Source organism: Anopheles moucheti, chromosome 2, assembly GCF_943734755.1.
Source record: "Anopheles moucheti chromosome 2, idAnoMoucSN_F20_07, whole genome shotgun sequence".
NCBI classification, from domain to species: Eukaryota; Metazoa; Arthropoda; class Insecta; order Diptera; family Culicidae; genus Anopheles; species Anopheles moucheti.
Window position 1 is genome coordinate 16,309,253 of NC_069140.1, and position 19,635 is coordinate 16,328,887.

Sequence of the window (19,635 nt, forward strand, 5' to 3'; positions counted from 1 at the left end):
AAGTAAGTAAGTAAGTAAGTAAGTAAGTAAGTAAGTAAGTAAGTAAGTAAGTAAGTAAGAAATTTAATTAAAGAAATAAGGTAGTTTCTAACGTTACGTTACTAAGGATTCTTACTAAGGTAATTCATTAAAGGAATGTGATTTTATCAAGTAATAGAGTAAGTACACTTTGCATGGCGCATTGCGGAAACTCTTTCAAATACACATGGCTTACATGAATCGTTTCCTATAACTGCTTCCCGATTCAACTGGGGTTACTACTTTCGAACGCCTATTTCACCACAAAAACTTATTGATCATCGAGTGCTACGGTTGTTCATTACAGTCATTTTAATAAAGCTTTATTTCGGTCTCATACATCTGCATAAATACGGTTCTGAGTGGGATGAGAGGAAAAAAAACCCGCCGGTATCTCCAAAGCGCAACTACAATATATTGCACTCAATAAATCGAACCGAAATTTTAAATCCACTAACCACCGGGCACCATTGCCAGCAGCTTGTTAATAGTAATTGGAAAGTGATAATTTATCGTCGCGCTTTTCGCTGCATTTTTCGCTTGGTCCATGGTGACGTGAACGTGAAAGGCACCTATTCCCGATCACCGTTTTAACCGCTTCTACCCGTCCGGTGGTACGCGGGAGAGATACGCGGTCTTCAGCTGACGCATTTCGTTTTAATTAACATTGTCGCATGGACTACACACTGCAGCGTTCGTGCGCCGATGTACCACACACCAAACAGGGGATGTTGTGCGTGTGTTTTTTCATTCCTTTTTGGCCCTCTTAAATCACATCTGTGTGCTCGGGGTTTGTACATTCAACAACACACAGATAAACGAAAATCGGTGGTTATGGTGGTTTGATTTTGTAACATAATGTAAAATGTGTGAACTGATTCAGGTGGGTGGTTTAGCACGAGTTTCATTAGAAAACTTCAAGAACGAAAAAAGTAAATTACTATAAACCGTACAATATAAGCATTTTCTTTTAGGAAACAGGAATCGAAATGGACACAATGATGTGAACAATAATGTGTTTATAAATTGCTCTATACCACCGTGACAACGTAGGATCTAAACAGGCAAATAAATTAAATAAGATGCATTTGTATGAGTATTATAGCTTTATTTGTGAATAACATGTTTGGTTAAAGCATGAAGTTTTCACTAAACACTTTCTCTATACCTATTTCATAAACTCATCGAATGATCAACAACGTAAACAGTAAACACGAAATAAACAATCTCAACAGAAAGTATGGCATTGAGCGGCGATTCTAAACACTAAACCGCTCTCGCAGGCAGTAGATTGACAGAACGCAACGACCCACTTAAAGCTCCTTTTCGTACTTTTCCAGATCGTACAGAACTTCCAACACGCAGCCCATACTCCAGGCTTGCGTACGACACGAATCGTTACAGTACGCCCCATTCTCGTTCGTAAGCTCGGCCAGTCCACGCCAGTGGCAACGCTGCAACTCGTTAACGTGTGTTTGCAAAATCTTCCAAGTTTCAGCAACCGTCTCCTTCAGCACACCGTTTGCTTTTGCAAAGATCAATCGTGCCCGCAGGTAGAATCCGATCGGCCACACCCACTCCGGCCCATTGTGGTAGTTTGCACCGTGTGAGACCGTCTTGTCATCGCTGTCGATGGAATTGTCGTAATTTCCACGATAGCCCCAGTCTTCGTAATCCAGTGTTTTCATACCCAACGGACCCAACAGATACTTTTTGGCGTTTTCCAGCGCACGCCAGGCGTGTTTCGGATCAGCCAGCTCCGGGGCGGCTAGCAGCGCAATCGGGAAGTTACATCGCAGCTGATAGTCGGTCCACGGTATTTCCGAACCAACCGTATCCTTGTAGATACCACGCTTGTTGATGTACGAGCTTTCGGAGGTCTCGTCGACGTAGAACTCTTTGTCGAAGTTGGCCGCTATCTTGTTGGCCCACTCCTTGTACGTCCACACCGTTTTGGTGCCATTGTACGAGGTGCGTTCGACCGAGTTCACTGGTATGATTTTCTGTTCTGCCATTTGCTGCATGAATCGCAACCCGGCCATCTGGAGGCCGACCAATTCGACCGCAGAACCATCACGAGGCGTCGAGGGAATGCCCCGATTGCCGGCCTTATCGGAGGAACCCATCTTGTCCATCCAGGTGCCGCAGTTGGCGTTATTGCCACCAAACACAAAGCCCGTGTCCGGATTGACTCCGATACGATTGTTAAAGCCCTTATCCTTCATGTGCGCGTCGATGCGTGTTCCAGCGTTGCGTTCGCGATACGCCAATCCTTGGAAGTGTATAGTTAGCGCTTCCTGAATCGTCTCGTACAACATTTGATCCTGCAATTGTAAAATTATATTATTTTCATTACTAACTATTCAATAATCAAATTCTTATATGTGTCACTCACACATTCCCCAGGTGCCTTTGCTTCGGAATCGTCCGTCGGATATAGGCGCGATACCTTGTCTTTAAGAATGGTTTTGCCATTCGGCACTTCTTCGGCGTACTGCTTGATTGTATACAGCCACCACCAAATCGCATCGCGACAGTTGAACCGTGCATTCTGTCCACCATCAAGTAGATTCGGGATCAGGCCGTGTCTCAAGCAGCCACCAAATCCGAGTATCATGTAGCGTGTTTCATCGTAACGGCCAGTTAGCAATGTCAGCCCACGGATTGCAATGAAAGTGTCCCGGCCCCAGCAACGCATATAGCCCGTCGCAAAGTGGGGCAAACCGGCGGCCATCGTCGCACAGTGGCTCGGAGATTTTGGATCGCCCACATTGGGACTCAGTTTGGGCAGGTTTGCCGACGGACAGACACTCACACACTGCACCGATCCAAGGGCAAGCCGTCGAGCAAAGTTGGAACCTTGGCGTACAAAGTCCGACATCAAATTACACGCCGCCGCAATCGCCAGCCGGTGTACGTTTGTGATAATCACGTCGAAGTAGGACGGTATCATGTAGCGGGGAATTTCCTTCAGCGACTTCAGGTTGTTTTCTAACCACTTGGATATGGGCACTAGTTTCTCGTACTTCAACAAGCGCTGAGAACAGTAATCTATTGGAAGGAAAATTCATTAGCGCATTCTAGTAAGTCGTAAACGATATCGATCCCTTCTTACCGATTAGCCAATTGCCATTCCGCAGATTGTTCGCAAACGGGTGTCCCAAATCATTGTTCGGTCCAATATCGGACAGGATGGACATGACACCCTGCAGACCACAATACACAAGATCTCCGTAACCTTCGACATTGTACGGACCTCCGCCATTGTCGCGTTCCTCCTCGGCACAGCAGTAGAGCAATTTGTTAAAGTCCACCAAGTCCAACTTGGATAGCATGTGCTGCAACTCTGCATACCGTGAACCTTTATCCTGGTGGAACTCGCGTACCAGTGACTGCAGATTGTCGAAGTGCACCCTTACGCTCTCTTTCAACGCGACTCTAACCGCGACGACGGAACCGGGCTTTAAGTTCGAAAAGTGCAGCTGCGTCACGTTACCTTTCACGACCGCTTCCTTGCCAAATATGTCCGACTCTTCCAGCTTCAGGTTACGCTTCAAATCCACCACGTACTCATTAACACCGTTAATGTAGTCCACATTCTTGACAAACTCCGTCGGGCGATCGAACGTTTGGCCAGTTTTCTTGTAGATTTGCACCTCCAGTACGATCTCCTTGAACTCTCCTTCGAACTCCAACGGACGTACACCGGTCGGACCAGCCCATGGATTGGGATAGCTGAAGGCATTATGGGCAACGAGAATAACAGTCTCGTGGTTAGTAAGCGAGTGACGTGTAACGGCCACTATTTCCGGATGCATCTGATCGACAAAGACTTGATCGAACCCATGCGTAGCAAGCCCTCCGTGAAGCACATTCAGTGCCTCCTTTACCGCAATCAGCCCCGTGCTTTTGTTCACTTGATTGCCCCATTCCTGATATTGTCGCTCTTCGTCCACCACATGGACCTGTGGTTGAAGTGGGAGAAAAACTTTTTTTTAAACGAACACAACGCTCCAGACCACGCAATACTTACGTGATGCGGGACGAACTCATCGTAACCTCGATTGCTGCCAGTGGCACAGCATGCCATCGACACGAGGGCGGCCGAAGGGATCAGATCGAAAATCGAGCGTTTCTCAACCGGCGACGGATTGTCGTGCGTTAGATCCATGAACAGAGCATGTGCAATCCCTGGTGCAAGGATACGCTTCGGACAGGGGAAGAATGCACCAACCGGAGCCCCACCGTAACGATACACCAGTCGACCTTGCTCGTGTGAGTCCCATGCTGAGAGGGCCTCTAGAAAAAAGCAAGAAACAATAACATAAGCCTGGATTCTATAAACAACCCTTATCACTCGTTGCTGCATGCATAAGCTCGTTAACGATCGCTCGCTTACTTAATCACCTTAATCAGAGACATACAACAATCGAGCGAGAGATAACCCGCTACCGATGTGAGCAATCATGCCTGATCGATCATAGCGATGATCATTCATATCAATGTCGCCGATTAATTACCTCGAATCAGTGACGTAATACCAAGACGGTTCACAAAGATGTTATCCGTGTGGTCCGAGTTGGTGAACAGCTCTGCGGCCACGTACAGTTCCGGGTTGACTTTACGCGCCGAGTCCAGCAAATATTCAGCCACATGCAATGGAGTGGAATGGCAATTGTCCAACCGTACTCCATCGAAAATGCGTGCCGTAGTATCGACGTACTCCTGCATGTGCTTCCATAGGTACGGACTGTCTTCGGGTTTATCGCCGTATCGCAGCTTCACGCTGTCACCCCAGGCAATGAGCTCACGGCGTAGATAAACGTTCGCTGTGCCCGGTTGCGCACGGGCGAAATCTTTCAACGGGTCACCATTCATTACCCATCCGTTGTGTGCCATAAAGAGCTTTCCGGCACCTCCGTACATCAAGCTTTCGATATCCTTCAGCGATTTACCCTGGGTTCCGTAGTGCGTGAAATACTTCATAAACAGAGGGTACTTCAGCGATATGCCTTTCACCTGAGGACCGTCACCTTGCACGCGCTCATAGCGAGTTCCGGCTAGGCAGTTGTCAATCGCGTAGTCAAGATGCTCTTGAATTTCACGACGGACTTCCTCGTTCAGGAACTGTAACCGGGCGCGGAACACTTCGGCACATTTACGCTTGCGACTGTCCTCGTCGAAACAGTCCTGACGAAACACGTTGTAGATGCTCATTGCACGATCAAAATCGATTTCCGCACCGAGTCGCCGATACTCCGGATCAGCGCGAAGCTTTATATCTCCTTCGGGAATATCCTGCGCACGGCTGGGACTACGCTTACTACACTCGTCATTGAACCGTGAGAGGTATTTGTCCACATCGCACTGATAAAGTTCGTACAGCTTCACCTGGGGCAAATAGTTCGAATGGATCTGCCAACGGATGGCTTGCAGGTGGTCTTCTGTTTCAACCACCTCCGGTACACCTACATGCGCCAACATTCCATCCTTAACATCCTCACCCACGCGAGCCAACATTGCGTCCAACAGAAATGCCGGGCGTAAATGGGGACAGGTGAAACAATTGTAGCTACACTCCGGATACTCCCTTATCCAGATCGATTCGTTGGCCGTGTGGTTCAGCACAATGTCACATATCGATGCAACGTTCCATTCTTGGCGCATTTTCCGCATCATCACCGCCAAATCATCATAGGACACTTCTTTGCCTCCTTTGTTCTGGAAGTCTGGATTCACCTTTAGCTGATTGCGCAAAGAGTACGCCGAACGCGATCCACCCAATTCCTGCACGGGTGTGAAGTGTACCATGTTGTAACCGGACTCCTTAGCCACACGCAACTTTGACTCCCATGTGTCCAATGGACCGAGGAGCTTTGAAATCACCGTCTGACATCGGATCGCATCCAGCGGCAGAGACGTGGCCGCTGCGCCCGTTCCAACCGACAACTGAGGTTCTATTTGTACGTAGAGCCCAGCTTGCGCTCCTGCTTCCGGACAATCTTCATAAAGAGCGTAGAAGTGATAAGCTCCCGATTTGGTAAGGTGAACATTGCAGTAATAATCCACGTCTTTTATCGAAGTGTATTCGGAACCATTCGCACCAAGTGGAGATCCTGCGGCCGAGCACCATTCCAGGCGTCTGTAGGTATTCCGACAAAACTCCTTATCTGTAAAATAATTGAGTTAAAGTTAAATGTACTAAAAAATTGATTTCGATCACCGAACACGACAAGACATACCATCTGCTGGGTAGTTGCAGTACAGTGCTACACGACGTCCCAAAAGCGAGGCACCCGGATGCACATGTACTAGCGAGTTCTTTTTCAGCCGATAGAGAGCTCCATCGCCTTGATTGCCGTCATGTATGGCTAGCTTTATTGAAATTACTCCATCAGTCATGGTGTTTGATTCAGTGACTTCCTCGATGACACTCTGAAACGAAAAGAACGACAGTACCCCGGCGAACGATGAGTTTTATGCGAATATAACGGACGTTCCAACGGACGGTTTCGTGCTAATCACCAGAGTTGTGAAAGCGCTGGACAATCTTCTCGGTATGGACATACTATGCAATGATCGGGCGATGCAACACTACTAAAAACGACCTGCTCGATCGTACCTCAAGTCGGACACACGCCTGCAGTTGCCTGCACACTTCGCTGATAATACACAAAATAACCGCAGTTATTATCGCGCGGGCGCCATCACGATCGTTCCCCAATGCGAGGAATAAAAAATAACAAACATAACTGGCGATGTAGCAGCTGATCGGCAGCAGAGAGTGCAGTGTGCCACACTCTACTTCGCATCTTTGAACTCGACCTCCAAGGGGCGCGGAGCCTTTGATTACAAACACATTCCGTTAGCATGCTTGTCGGTGAGAAAGTCTGCATGTGCTGCTGTAGCTTATGGCGTGATTTGGCTAAATATAATTCACGTGCACAACCCCATTCAGACAAAACAATCGCTTTCCTTTGCCATTAATCCTATCGAGTACTCGCGGACAATGGATGATACTATTTTAAAAGGAAGGTTTTAGAAGCTAAATAAAATTCACATGTACGCTTTTGTTCGGCAAATTTATTCTTTTCCATCATTTCACTATTTTATCTAGTGTGTCAAACGATAAAACCACATTACTGTCCTAGTTTCGCGACTATACGAAGACGGATATGTTATCCTTATGCTCTATCTGCGCGGACTTAAACTTTCCACGACTATTGTACGACACACTTGTCCACAAATAATATTATATCGTTGTCTTCATTCTTGAAGAAGAGGCTTTGAACCAGTTATCCGGTTTAATGTTTCCCTTACCTTTTTCCACAACTTTAACCGACCGCCGAAGAGTGAATTTGTGCTGCTTGCGAGAGGAAAATTAAATTCAAGGTGACCCCGCGAGAAATGTCAGTAGCCTGGCGTTGCCAAACAATAACAAATCCGCCGCCAAGCGATTTGACAGCCGCATTTTGACAGCCAAAGCTTTGACAGCGAGACACGCATCAAATTTGCAAGTTTGCGCGTCTCTCGCATTTACAAAAATTTTTCGCCGCTGTTCGCGCTAAACTAGCAAAAGAGTGTTCAATTTACTAAACAATTGGTGTTTCATTCTTCCTGTGGTAAGTGGCGATCGTGTTTGCATAGTTCGTTGGAAAGGCATATCATCGCATAACGCTACAGCGACGGTTTGCCGCGCAAAAATACGCGTATCGCATAACCAAGGCGCTACGCAGTTGAAGCCAAGACGCTGTGTTTGAGATTTCGCGATGGTACAGCATACAAATCAAATGTCGATCCGCATCGTTAGTGTGGATCATTACATGAGCAAACCGGACCCACAGTTCGACGCGTGCTATTCAGAATTCCGTGGTTCGGAAATCAAACAAGTGCCGGTCATACGACTGTTCGGCTCCAACACCGAAGGCATCCATAGCTGCGTCCACATCCATGGCGTCTTTCCATACTTTTACATCCCCTACGATGGATCGGTTGCGGACAAGCTCGTGGTGGACCAAAAAATTTATCAACTGGCTTGTGCTCTTGATAAAGGTATAAACGTTTCGCTGGGACGCTCAGCGTCCCAAACGAAGCACATCTTCAAGATAGTGCTGGTGAAAGGAATGTAAGTGCCGGTTTTCTCTTCTCGGATCAGATTTTTGAATTTTCAACAAATTAACGCTCGACCTCTTTGCTTGCAGTCCCATTTACGGCTATCATCGGAATTCGCATCACTATTTTAAGATCTACATGTACAATCCGCATTTGCTACGAAACGCCACTCAACTGTTGATGAACGGAACCATCCTTTCGGGAACATATCAAGTTCACGAAACGCACATACCCTACATCTTGCAGTTCTTCATCGACTATAACCTGTACGGGATGAGCTTTTTGGAAGTAAACTCGAACGGATTGCGACAGCGAACAAATGCCACTGAAACCGTCAACAACATCCCACCGAAGATGTCCACATCCGAGTACGAGATAGACGTGCTGGCAGCGGATATCCTGAATCGCGAACCAGAAGACAACAATACTGGTGAATTTGCTAACCCGGGCATTGCTTCTATCTGGAAGGATGAACAAACTCGACGGCTTTTGGTCGGTTTCGAGCAACCGGAACGCATGAATCTTTCACAGACCAGCGGCTCAGCGCATGAAATCGTAACCGAAAGCGATCGATTCTATCGAGCGAGACTGTTATCGAAACTGTCGAAAGAACACACTCCCAGCTCAACTGCGGACGAACAAAGAAAAGTACTCGCTTCAGCCTACCCATCAGAAGCAACTGAAGACGAAACGTTGCTCGACGCGTCCTGCATTGTCAATCATACACGACCCAGGGGGGGACACAGCAATGAGAGCTTGTACGATTCGCAAATCAGTTATCATTTCGATTCGACCGTGGTTGACGAAGAGAAGATTATATCCATGTCGCAGAATCCGGATATGACGCTCGGAGAGGAAGATTATAGTATGCTGGAAATCCTGCGAGAGCTTGAAGAACTGGAATCTAACAATATCGAGGGCGATTGTCTGTTGGCACCGATGACACAGCTGTCAGGCGAAAAGAAGCGCAGCATTATGCAGTCTAGTTTGAACTTGTCGCAAGCCAACAAACGGCTGAATGCTTCTATGTATGGAGATCTGGACACAGTTTGTCTCATGTCCGATCAAGCTAACGAGCGTACTCTACATCCGGACGATGCAAGCTTTGATTCGGATGATGAGTTTCTGCTTGATTTTTCGCAAAAGCAATCGTGTGTCGGAAACAACGAGCTGGCTGAAACGAGTACGCTCTTGAACGACAGTGACGATGACCTGCTGTCTGGTGGATTCATCCCACAGTTGGACGGAGGTGACGACAGCTTCAAAACCATTTCTTCAAAGCGTAACAGAAGCAGTAAGGAAAGCATATCCCCAAACAGCTCATCCGCCAAAAAGATGCGCATTGATTTAACGCAACCGTTATCCAGAAAATCATCGCGTAGTAGAGTATCGTTTGCCCTCTCCCCGGAGGAGAATGATAGCGAACGCGGGAAGCGTATGCTCCAAGAATTTGAAAATTCTTCTCCTAATACGCTGAAGAACTTTGAAATAAGGTAACTCCACTCCGCTGCTGGGAGCTGTAGAATGTCTTTAAAGCGTTTGCATTGTGTTTTAGGATTCCAAAATTGGGGTTGGTCAAGAAGTCGATCCTGTTCTCCAATCGAACCCGAAACTCATCGAAGTCTACAACGGTCGGCGAACTTTCGATACCGATGAAAAGTCTGCAAGTGTGGTAAGGACGTAAGCAGAGCAATACTGAGCAACACCTTTGTGAGCAAACATATCTCTTTTATAGCATACCGAAATTGGACACTACCGCTTACGACGTCAGCCAATCGTCTGCCGTTACGAAAATGGATTCAACACCGAAGGACGCCGAAGGTAAATCAGCAAAATTGGACGATCGATATCAACTTGCAAGAACTTACGATATCGTTAACAACTACGATCCGCTGGAAGGTCCGTCCACTCCGAAATCGGAGCGTGTGCGAAGAAAGATCGTAACCCCGGCCGCGAAAGGGCAGCCCAAGGCGAAGATGTTGAAGTTTGAAGAAGAGCAACAGATCGAGCTGATTCTTTCAGAAAGATTTAAAAACATTGTGCGCCTTTCTCCGAAAGTGCTGATCAAACCGTTACTCCTAATCGCGAAGCCGGCGGTTAACAGCGAGCTATCGTTGGATGAATATTCATCACCGCGCAAAATACTCCCCGAAGATGGTCCACCGAGTGGCAAAAGTGATGTTGCAGAATGTAATGGATCTGGATCTTCTAATCAATCAGCTTCAGTAGCCGAAGGTTCTGCACCTTCAACCGAACCTGAATTAAATAGTGCCGTTGCAACGGATACAGCGTGTAGTTCCGATGATAACACCACGCCAAAGCAAGTTGAAACGGTCGTAGAAGAAATTGCGACAAACGATGAAGCGGAGAAATGCTCAAATGTTAAAGCAACCGAGCAAATGGAGGAAAGCGAGGGAATGGATGTGGAGTTTTCATTGCCATGTAATAGCGACTCGGGCAGTGAAACGGCACGCAAAACAGGAATTGAAGATGCGTCCGATAAAAACGTACCCACCATTAGTATCGCGGATGACGATAGCGACGATTCACTTCCAATCAACCGTGTAATTTCGCTTGAGGACGATGTAGAAGAAGATGTGCAAATGATTGCGCCTAGCCTGCTTGACGACCTTCCAATTGCAGATCTTTTAAGCAATAACAGTTGCAATGCGATTGATGTGTCGGACGATGTTAGTGAAACACAAACTGTCACCATTGCATCCCAACTGGATGGAGTGGGGGAATTGATGGACGAAAGTCCGAGCAAGGATCCACCTCCTGAACCGGAGAATAGTACCGCCGCCGATGAAGAAGGTGTCGAAGATGATGCAAATATTGAGAGTTTTTGTGAAAAAACGATGTTATGTGAGCTGGATGACATTAATTCGGATTCAGACGACAGCTGCCCCGGGTTGTGGAACACAACCGGCACAGAAATGGGCGAACATGTAATCATATCGTTGGCTGCCGCGCCACCTACCCGCGATGATGCACAGCAGGCGATTGACAAGTTTGAAATTCCAGCCGTGGTCAATACGACTCCGTTTTATAGCGATCCCGCGGATGTGACGGGCAAGAAGGAAGTTGGTCATACGGTTTTAAACATAGCCGGGAATAGTTTGAATGATGAGCAAGAGTTTACCAGCACCATTGCTGGGCTCGGATCGCTGAAGCATTTGCGATATGACAACCTCCAGCGTACGTTTGGGGAAAACATCGACGACGTGCTAGGACCCATCGGAGCTAATGGTCCAAATTCCGAACGGATGAAAGAATTGCTGGCTTCGGAAGGATGTGTTGTTATCACCCCAGCAGTGCTTCCGCCTGATGGCACCGAAGCGGCCAACTGGATTGACAACAGATGCCGACAACGCCAGACCGATGTTGTCGCTTCGATTGATTCGGACAGCCCGATTAAGGTGAAAACAGCGGAAACAATCATGGCAGTGGAAGAAAAGGCGCTAGCGAACCACTTAACACCTAGGATTGACAGCGAATCATCGCTTAATCTAAGTGTCCTAGTAGCAAACGAAGGGCACACTGATTTGACCACTAACGGGAAGAGCCCAACAAAACCGGTTGAAGCGAAAACCGATACATTGAACTCTTTAAATACACCTGACCATGACACAAGTAGCACTAAAGTGCCATCACCTGCCAAAGCAGCCAACACCCTTACTTCTGACTTGAATGGATCTTCAGTGGAAAGAGATGCCGCGGATGAGATCGCATCATCACAAGAGGTCAGTCATTAAGGTACCCCGCTAATGGCAACAGAACTCATGCGATTGTTACCTCTTCACAGGAACGAACAAAGCGCCCGAACGCAAATGAACCTGATGCAGCTGAAGAAGCCTCCAACCTCACAGAACAACCTGTGCTCGGCACAGGTACATCCGATCAGTCAGAAACGATAGAACAAAGCAATGCAGACCTTTCGACGGCCACCCCAATCGGGTTCAAGGTCGACTTCGAAAATTTGCAGGACGCCAAATCGAAGTGTGAGGTAAGTTGAATCGACTGCTCGTGCTGCACCAACGATCGCACATGTGGAGTGGGTGCTGCTTCGCTTTTATTATATTGTTTGTGCTGTACACTGTATTAACCCGTTTGTCCATCATATACAGATATGATAAATCTAGCTAAGGCCAGGATTAACTATAAACGAGGAAACGGTACGCCATGTATGTTGTTAATTTCAAACCTTTATTCAAGCATAGTACATTCATCATCGGTAAAATGAAATTTGTAATTTAGTTATTGATTTTGTCATTGATCCAGTCAATAAAGTACGAAACACGAACGAATACACCCGGGTTTCTGTAACCACCGCACGGAATACCTCCCCAGGAAACGATGCCAACCTGCACGATTGCATCCACGGTTTCGACGAGCGGACCGCCGGAGTCACCCGAGCAGACGCTCGAGGTACCTTCCATCGTACCGGCGCAGATGTTGCTATCCTCGATCAGGTTCGTTTGGTAGATTTCGCGGCACACGTCCAGATCCATGATGGGTAGAGTCGTTTTCTGCAATACGCGACAGAGCAAAGGATGTAAAGGATCGAACATTTGATGCAAGGATTGCGTGGCAACTCACCATAAGAGTGTCCGGATAGGTGGGGTTGGCCGTGAACGAAGTTGATCCCCATCCGCTGATGGTGCACACTCCCGTAGGAAGCGCGTTCGGTTCCGGCAGGCGGACCAGCTGCACCTTACGATTCAGATGGAATGGTTTATCGACGCGGAACACTGCGATGTCGTTGGGTCCAACTCCACCGGCGTAGTCTTCGTGCACGAACATCTCCACGATACGACGACGCTGTACTGTTGAATCAAACTGGCTGAAATCGTGCTCTCCGGCGACGGCTTCTGCGAAACCGTCGGGCGAAATGGCACTAGGCACGCAATGGGCGGCGGTAAGCACGTACCGGTCAGCAATTAGCGAACCACCGCAGAAGTGGAACGGTTCCTGATTGGCCTGGTTATAGTTCCACTGCAGCGAGATCTGGTACGGGAACTCGTGCGGGATCGCTTCCTCGCCACCGACAATCTTCGGTCGCGGTGGTTTGGCTGCAACCAGCGCCGCCAGGGTAATAAGAACTGCTAGACGTTGTACGTTTGCCATTTTTGCGTGCCTTGGGTGGTGGGTGTCGAGTCGATTTGAGTCGAGTCGTTGAACTGATCGATCAAGGCAAATCGACTGGTAATTTATACTCGCCCACCGTTCGCCACTCGTACGCCAAGAAACACTCGACTAGGGAATGAAGAGGCACCGGTATCAAGCCGAAGATAATACCGTAACTTCGTCAAATTCTTCACAAGCACGTGGCTTTCCCCGGATTTTTACTCCGTGCGTAAGTCCGTTAGCATTTCAAGTGTTCTCAAACTGGTTAAGGCATCTTCAGATTAGGAAGATCTTGAGAAAAAGATCCCCACTCAACGCATTTGTTAACAACATTCACGAGCTGGGGATAACCGAGGGCTTAATCATCGCCATTATCTACTAGTGCTACTGGGGTATTTGCGCTTTCTTAAATCCTTGTGGCACGTTTTTCTTAGCGCTTCGTTTAGTTGATGGGATTACGGGCTTATGCTTATTTTACGTGTTTGCTGTTTTTTCTCTGTGTTTTCTGTGTGTTTTTGTGACTAAAATCAATCAAATGTGTCTTGTTATATGTCCAATTTCTGGTCTGGTCCGTCTGGTTGTCTTTTTCGAAAGGTTCAAAATTATTAAAATCGATCATAGTTCACATTGGACGTGTGCGATTTGTTTGGTGCAGTTTGTGATGACATGCTAACATGGTTCTCTTCTTTCTGGCCCAACTTTTTCAGTACAACTATCTGACAATACTGTCGCTCGAAGTGCACGTGAATACCCGTGGCGAATTGCGTCCCAATCCGAGCACTGACCCCATTGCGGCAATTTTCTACCGCATCCACAACGACGTTCCATCGGACCATCCGAAGGCTTCGTCCGTCTGTGGCATCATACTGAATCGTGCCCAGACGCAAAGCGAAGGTGCGAGTGCAGCGGATGATGGTGGTACGATGAGCTACAAGTACAATCAATCGGCACACGTGGCGGACGTCGTCGTAGTGTCCGGTGAGCACGAACTGTACGAAAAGTTTCTGCTGCTCATTTCCTTCTGGGATCCGGACATATTTACCGGGTACGAGATTGAAAGCGTATCCTGGGGCTACGTTATCGAGCGGGGCTACGCATTGGACATGAATCTAATGAAGAAGCTTTCGCGCGTTCCGTCCGCGGAGAAGGTGCACGTGTCGGAGGAGGAACAGCGGGAACTGTTGGAAATGCATGAGTATAGCGCGGGTTTGAAGATTCCGGGCCGCATACTGATGGACATCTGGCGCCTGATGCGACACGAGATTGCCCTGACGTCGTACACGTTTGAGAACGTAGCGTACCACGTGCTGCACCGGCGAGTTCCAAACCATTCCCACCGGCAGCTGTCCCGGCTGTGGAACAAACCATACAGCCGCTGGATTGTGCTGGAGTACTATCTAGAGCGGGTGAACGGGAACTTTGAGATACTCAACCAGCTCGATTTGATTGGCCGCACGGCGGAGCTGGCCAAACTGTTCGGCATACAGTTTTACGAGGTGTTGTCCCGCGGGTCACAGTTTCGCGTGGAAAGCATGATGTTGCGCATTGCAAAGCCGAAGAACTTTGTGTCCGTGTCGCCCAGCATCCATCAGCGGGCGCACATGCGCGCACCGGAGTACTTACCATTGATCCTCGAGCCGAACTCGCGCTTCTACGCCAATCCGATCATTGTGCTCGACTTCCAGAGTTTGTATCCGAGCATTATCATTGCCTACAACTACTGCTTTTCGACGTGCTTGGGCCGCATCGAGCACTTGGGAGAGTAAGTATTGCGCTACCGTTGAGCGTTGCGCCTGTCCTGTTGGCCTAAATGGTTTGCACTGTTTGCAGGGACACCTCGCCGTTTGAGTTTGGCGCTTCGCAGCTGCGCGTACCACCAAAGATGCTGCAAGCGTTGCTCGACAAGAATTTGGTTACGTTTTCGCCCTGCGGCATTGCGTTCGTGAAGAACCGCGTGCGGGAAGGGGTACTGCCACGGATGTTAAGCGAAATCCTTAACACCCGCCTGATGGTGAAGAAGTCGATGAAGCTCCACAAGGGCAACAGCATCCTGCAGCGTGTGCTCCACTCGCGCCAGCTCGGCTTGAAGCTGATCGCGAACGTGACGTACGGCTACACGGCGGCCAACTTTAGCGGCCGCATGCCGTGCGTCGAGGTTGGCGACAGTGTCGTTGCGAAGGGCCGGGAAACGCTCGAGCGTGCGATCAAACTGGTCGAGGGTACGGAACGCTGGGGTGCGAAGGTAGTGTACGGCGACACCGACTCGCTGTTTGTGCTCTGTCCGGGCAGGACCAAGCGGGAGGCGTTCAAAATAGGGGAGGAGATTGCCGAAGCAGTTACGCGAGAAAATCCACCCCCAGTCAAGCTGAAGCTGGAGAAAGTCTACCAACCATCGATACTGCAGGTAAGTAAAAGGCCATGTGGGATTGTGTGTTTAAAAATGCTTTATTCGTAGATGATCTTCCTTCCACGGTTCCCTGTTCATTCGTCTTCGATCGCAGTTTGAATCCATTCGTGGAAGTACGGAACGCTCGTGAACACGACCGGTTCCCTTGCCAGGCATGGCTTTTCGCCGAAAGAAAGTACTCCTATTTGAACCTGCTCGCCGCCAATGTTTACCGTCAGCGGTCCGCCCGAGTCCGCCGTGCAGCCGGTAACATTCCGATACCCTCCGGCACAAATTTGCGTCTCATCGACGTTCCCCATCGCGCTGCACTCTTCCAGTGTACGCAGGGCCAGCGTTACTTTCTGCAAAAAACAACATTACGCATGTGAAGCACGTATCTTTAATATTTGCCCTGCGTTTGATTTACCATTAGCTCATCGGGGAAAATGTTTTCCATTGTCCTGGAGATCGAACCCCAACCAGCAAACTTTGCGTGCGTGTGGGGATTCAATGTGGTGCTATCCGTTGCCAAACGCATTGTTGTAATGTGGCGGTTCAGGTGCAAAGGGCCCGATAGAAGCATCTATTGTAAGTGGTTAATAAGGATAAAAGGAAACGTTTTTCTTTGCGTCCACTTACCACGGCGATGTCGTTTTTGATGGTGTTTAAATTGAATGCCGGATGTTTGACGAAACGCGACACATTACGTCGCTGTGCGCCGGACTCTTCATCGACAATGTTGTTCACGCCGGCAACAATTTCGAACCAACCGCCTCCGGACACTTCCTCACCGCAATGCGCCGCCGTTAGAATCCATTCGCGGTTGATGATGGAGCCGGAGCAGAGATGCATTGGGCGGGATCCATTGTTAAAGTTCCACTGCAATGACACCTGGTAGGGAAACTCGTGCAGATTTGCTTCCGTCCCTTGGATAATGGGCGGCCGGTATGAGTGTCCGAGTGTCACGATGGCAGGGATGATAATAAAAATTAATCGCTTCATATTGGCTTCGAACCGGTCGAATGGAATGGAAGATCCACCACCGTATTTATAGCAGGGGCGCCCCATTACGGCAAGTGCTCCTCGAAACCTCTTGCGCGCACGTGTAGCGCGATATCTCGAGCTTTGTTTGTCGTCGGCTCTCTGAAAGCAACGCGTGATAATGAACGATCTTAATCTGCAGACGAAGAAACGCTACGTGGGATACATGTACGAATCGGCAGATCAGCAGGAACCCGTCTACGAAGCGAAGGGCATCGAAACGGTCCGCCGGGATGGGTGCCCGATTGTGGCGAAAATGCTCGAGAAGGTTTTGCGCATTCTGTTCGAAACTTGCGACGTGTCCAAGGTGAAACAGTACACCTGTCGACAGTTTACCAAAATTCTGGAGGGACGAGTCAACCTGCAGGAGTTCATCTTTGCCAAAGAGTTCCGGGGTGAGAACGGCTACAAGCCGGGTGCTTGTGTACCGGCGTTGGAACTGACGAGGTAACTGACGAAGCTTGTCCAGTCGGTGTTCCAATGTTCAAAACCGTTTCGCTTAATCGTTACAGAAAATGGAAGCAAACCGATCCCCGGCGCGAACCGCGCCAGGGCCAACGGGTGCCGTACGTGATAATCAGTGGTCCACCGCTGGTCCCGCTAATTCGGCTCGTGCGCAGCCCGGACGAGGTGCTCTCGAACGCAGGGCTTAAAATAAACGCTAATTATTACATTTCGAAGGCGATCATTCCGCCCCTCAACCGTTGCCTGCTGCTGATCGGTGCGGATGTACACCAGTGGTACAACGAGCTGCCCCGCAAGACGCTCATGCTGCACAACACCGGTGGCGTACCGGTGGCGGACAGCAAGCTGCTGGCCATCGCCGATCAACAGGCGCATAAAAAAGTCACCATCTCGCAGTACTTCTCCACCACCAACTGCATCGTGGACTGTGGCAAACAGACGCAGCATGGCGTGTGTAAGGACTGCCGGCAGCAGCCGCAACGGGCGTTGGTGCACGTGATGAACAAAGTCAACAAGCTGGAACGGAAACTCGAGCTCACGGAAAAGGTTAGTGCGTTGGATGGTTTGTTTGGAATATGTTTCATTGTTTGCTGCTCTTTTCATTGCGCAGATGTGTCGATCGTGCTGCCAGCGTACGTTTGAAACGGGCTGCATTTCGCTGGACTGTCCGGTGGTTTTCTCGCTGAACCGACGGACCGTCGAGTTTAAACAAGTGCAGTACTATCGAGATCTTATTGAGCAGCTATTCTAGGGAACTATTATTTTTGAAAAAGCATTACGGTACGACTCAAATGGTTCCAATTAGTTGCAGTTCTTGAGCAGCTGTTCGAAACAACTAGCTATTTGTTAAAGAACTTTCAGTTTTTCAACAAAATTCAGTAATTTATGGAAAGGAAGTTAAACAAATTTCAACACTCTCTATGGAACTAAGCATTTATTAACAACAGTTCGGAAGAAGGAGAAAAGAAATCCGAAATTCTCAACAATAAAAACACTAATGAAGCAGCAATTCACTGCTTTGTCCGCGTGTGGAAGTAAAGGCAGAAAATAATTAAATTTTATTTGTCGTTAAATGGTGTTCATTACACGGAGTTCTGTCCGTGATTTGTCTGTCCCCAACCGTGTCGTAAAGGTAGATGTGCACAGAGAAGTGCTTAAGCCAACTGATAGCAGCTGATAAAATACAACACAATTGCAGCGCTCACAGGTTCAGCTCTTAAACTTATGGGTAACTAGCACCACACCGATTGATTCCGATGCTGACGCCGTGCGCGGTGCGGTTGTCAGCAGATAACGAAATAGAATGCTTCCTCACTGTGACCATGACGCGCACGCACTGTTTTGAAAATGTTAAGGCACTTCCGAGAAACGGTGCATAAGTTTTGTTTGTTGTCGCAATACGGTGTACTCGTAGTTTATCGATGACTAGACGACTAGAAACTATTCGTGCTGGCGATGAAATAGCTGCCTAGCGAATGGTGGATTCACCACCCTAAGCGGTGCGTAATCGGGCAGTGCGGGGAGATGATCAAAGTTTTGATGTCACGATCGATGAGCCGGTTTCCCTTCACCTCGTGTATGAAGACCGCAAGTGTTTAATGTTAGTACGCTGCAACGATTAATCAGAGCCAGAGTTGCAAATGTTTAACGGCGTCCGTTCACGGAACGTCCATGACTTACCGTTTCTGTTATCGTACCGGAATGAAATCTCTTCGACGCTCTCCACACCATCCCACAGCTCGATCGATTCGATCTGATTGAGCGGCAACTGCACCGCAAATTCGTAATCCGGCGGGTGGTCCACACTGTCGCGGAACATCTTGATAGTGTCTTCGTGCAGTCGGAATATCATGCGAAACGTTTCGCTGCGATCCTCGTGCCAGTGATTATCGGAAACTTGCTCCTGCTGCCACTGCACGTTCTTCCAGTTCTGCACCACGCGGCTTTCGCCGTTCTCGTCGTAAATCGTTTTAAAATGGTACGCAATGTACGCGGGCGTCTGGTGCGGCATAAAATGCGGTGGCCGTGGCAGGCAGAAATTCACGGAAAAGCTGGGTGGCACGCGTGACGTAATGATGGCGAACAGGACCGGGAGAGGGGGGAGACGAGAGGAGGAGAGTTATTTCCGTCATTAGAAAATGTGGGGGAGGGAGGAGGGAGCAATTTTCTTCCCTTATCTGCAATCTGCACCACCTGCACCTTACTTACTTTCTTGCATCGTCGCACAGCTTTCCGCGTATCAGCACTTCATCACCATTTTCGGGAGTTTGCGGAAATTTTGCCGTAAATGGGCGATCGCTTTTCGCAACGTTCATATTTTCACCGCACCGAAAACCGTGTGCCTAAAGGTCCCAAAAGCAAGCAAAAAAACAAACTTTACACACACTTGCGCTAAAGGGTGGGCGCGGAAAAATGTTCCTGAAATTTTACGAAATGCGCGCCTCGCGTCACGACAGCCCCAGTATGTGTGTGGTGCGTCCAGTTCC

At 48.5% G+C, this 19,635-nt stretch overlaps 5 protein-coding genes across 7 annotated transcripts; 1 reads left to right on the forward strand and 4 right to left on the reverse strand.

Moving 5' to 3' along the window:
- Nucleotides 1-1,115: 1,115 nt before the first annotated feature.
- On the reverse strand, nt 1,116-7,359 carry LOC128310226 (glycogen debranching enzyme). 2 transcript variants are annotated; one of them, XM_053046815.1, is made up of 7 exons: nt 7,339-7,359; nt 6,261-6,453; nt 4,539-6,188; nt 4,052-4,317; nt 3,134-3,983; nt 2,414-3,069; nt 1,116-2,342 (listed from the first exon to the last, which is right to left on the reverse strand). In XM_053046815.1, the coding sequence occupies exons 2-7, from the start codon at nt 6,418-6,420 to the stop codon at nt 1,332-1,334; spliced, it is 4,593 nt and encodes a 1,530-aa protein (XP_052902775.1). In that variant the 5' UTR covers nt 6,421-6,453; nt 7,339-7,359; the 3' UTR covers nt 1,116-1,331. The 2 variants fall into 2 exon arrangements, with proteins under 2 accessions (XP_052902775.1, XP_052902774.1); XM_053046814.1 differs by lacking the exon at nt 7,339-7,359 and adding an exon at nt 6,544-6,585.
- A 428-nt stretch (nt 7,360-7,787) lies between these two features.
- On the forward strand, nt 7,788-18,056 carry LOC128309501 (DNA polymerase zeta catalytic subunit). Of its 2 annotated transcripts, XM_053045908.1 has the most exons (11): nt 7,788-8,143; nt 8,220-9,623; nt 9,686-9,802; nt 9,866-10,466; nt 10,536-11,877; nt 12,021-12,136; nt 13,965-15,019; nt 15,088-15,661; nt 16,827-17,131; nt 17,197-17,695; nt 17,760-18,056. In XM_053045908.1, exons 1-11 carry the CDS (start codon nt 7,788-7,790, stop codon nt 17,898-17,900), a joined length of 6,510 nt encoding a protein of 2,169 aa, XP_052901868.1. In that variant the 3' UTR covers nt 17,901-18,056. The 2 variants fall into 2 exon arrangements, with proteins under 2 accessions (XP_052901868.1, XP_052901869.1); XM_053045909.1 differs by lacking the exon at nt 7,788-8,143 and having other exon boundaries at nt 8,432-9,623; nt 9,866-11,873; nt 11,936-12,136.
- On the reverse strand, nt 12,277-13,299 carry LOC128309506 (trypsin-1-like). Its single transcript, XM_053045914.1, has 2 exons — nt 12,730-13,299; nt 12,277-12,659 (listed from the first exon to the last, which is right to left on the reverse strand). The coding sequence occupies exons 1-2, from the start codon at nt 13,255-13,257 to the stop codon at nt 12,384-12,386; spliced, it is 804 nt and encodes a 267-aa protein (XP_052901874.1). The 5' UTR covers nt 13,258-13,299; the 3' UTR covers nt 12,277-12,383.
- Nucleotides 15,694-16,645, reverse strand: LOC128309507 (chymotrypsin-like protease CTRL-1). The gene is made up of 3 exons (XM_053045915.1): nt 16,283-16,645; nt 16,071-16,226; nt 15,694-16,005 (listed from the first exon to the last, which is right to left on the reverse strand). The coding sequence occupies exons 1-3, from the start codon at nt 16,643-16,645 to the stop codon at nt 15,739-15,741; spliced, it is 786 nt and encodes a 261-aa protein (XP_052901875.1). The 3' UTR covers nt 15,694-15,738.
- Nucleotides 18,057-18,181: 125 nt separating the features above from the next.
- LOC128309508 (uncharacterized) lies at nt 18,182-19,635 on the reverse strand. Its single transcript, XM_053045916.1, has 3 exons — nt 19,358-19,635; nt 18,830-19,200; nt 18,182-18,758 (listed from the first exon to the last, which is right to left on the reverse strand). The coding sequence occupies exons 1-3, from the start codon at nt 19,462-19,464 to the stop codon at nt 18,751-18,753; spliced, it is 486 nt and encodes a 161-aa protein (XP_052901876.1). The 5' UTR covers nt 19,465-19,635; the 3' UTR covers nt 18,182-18,750.

What these genes read in the sequence shown, in the direction of transcription:
- LOC128310226 (XM_053046814.1), bottom strand. Translation starts at nt 6,585, where the DNA reads ATGTCCATACCGAGAAGATTGTCCAGCGCTTTCACAACTCTG. An exon ending in TATTACGTCACTGATTCGAG is followed by an intron (nt 4,318 to 4,538) that starts GTAATTAATCGG and finishes GCTTTTTTCTAG; the next exon opens with AGGCCCTCTCAGCATGGGAC. An exon ending in ATGAGTTCGTCCCGCATCAC is followed by an intron (nt 3,984 to 4,051) that starts GTAAGTATTGCG and finishes CTTCAACCACAG; the next exon opens with GTCCATGTGGTGGACGAAGA.
- LOC128309501 (XM_053045908.1), top strand. Translation starts at nt 7,788, where the DNA reads ATGGTACAGCATACAAATCAAATGTCGATCCGCATCGTTAGTGTGGAT. An exon ending in CGCATCGAGCACTTGGGAGA is followed by an intron (nt 15,020 to 15,087) that starts GTAAGTATTGCG and finishes CACTGTTTGCAG; the next exon opens with GGACACCTCGCCGTTTGAGT. An exon ending in ACCAACCATCGATACTGCAG is followed by an intron (nt 15,662 to 16,826) that starts GTAAGTAAAAGG and finishes CTTAATCTGCAG; the next exon opens with ACGAAGAAACGCTACGTGGG.
- LOC128309508 (XM_053045916.1), bottom strand. Translation starts at nt 19,464, where the DNA reads ATGAACGTTGCGAAAAGCGATCGCCCATTTACGGCAAAATTTCCGCAA. An exon ending in CTGTGCGACGATGCAAGAAA is followed by an intron (nt 19,201 to 19,357) that starts GTAAGTAAGGTG and finishes CGTGCCACCCAG; the next exon opens with CTTTTCCGTGAATTTCTGCC.
- LOC128309507 (XM_053045915.1), bottom strand. Translation starts at nt 16,645, where the DNA reads ATGAAGCGATTAATTTTTATTATCATCCCTGCCATCGTGACACTCGGA. An exon ending in TCAAAAACGACATCGCCGTG is followed by an intron (nt 16,227 to 16,282) that starts GTAAGTGGACGC and finishes CACTTACAATAG; the next exon opens with ATGCTTCTATCGGGCCCTTT. An exon ending in TTTTCCCCGATGAGCTAATG is followed by an intron (nt 16,006 to 16,070) that starts GTAAATCAAACG and finishes TGTTTTTTGCAG; the next exon opens with AAAGTAACGCTGGCCCTGCG.
- LOC128309506 (XM_053045914.1), bottom strand. Translation starts at nt 13,257, where the DNA reads ATGGCAAACGTACAACGTCTAGCAGTTCTTATTACCCTGGCGGCGCTG. An exon ending in CCTATCCGGACACTCTTATG is followed by an intron (nt 12,660 to 12,729) that starts GTGAGTTGCCAC and finishes CGCGTATTGCAG; the next exon opens with AAAACGACTCTACCCATCAT.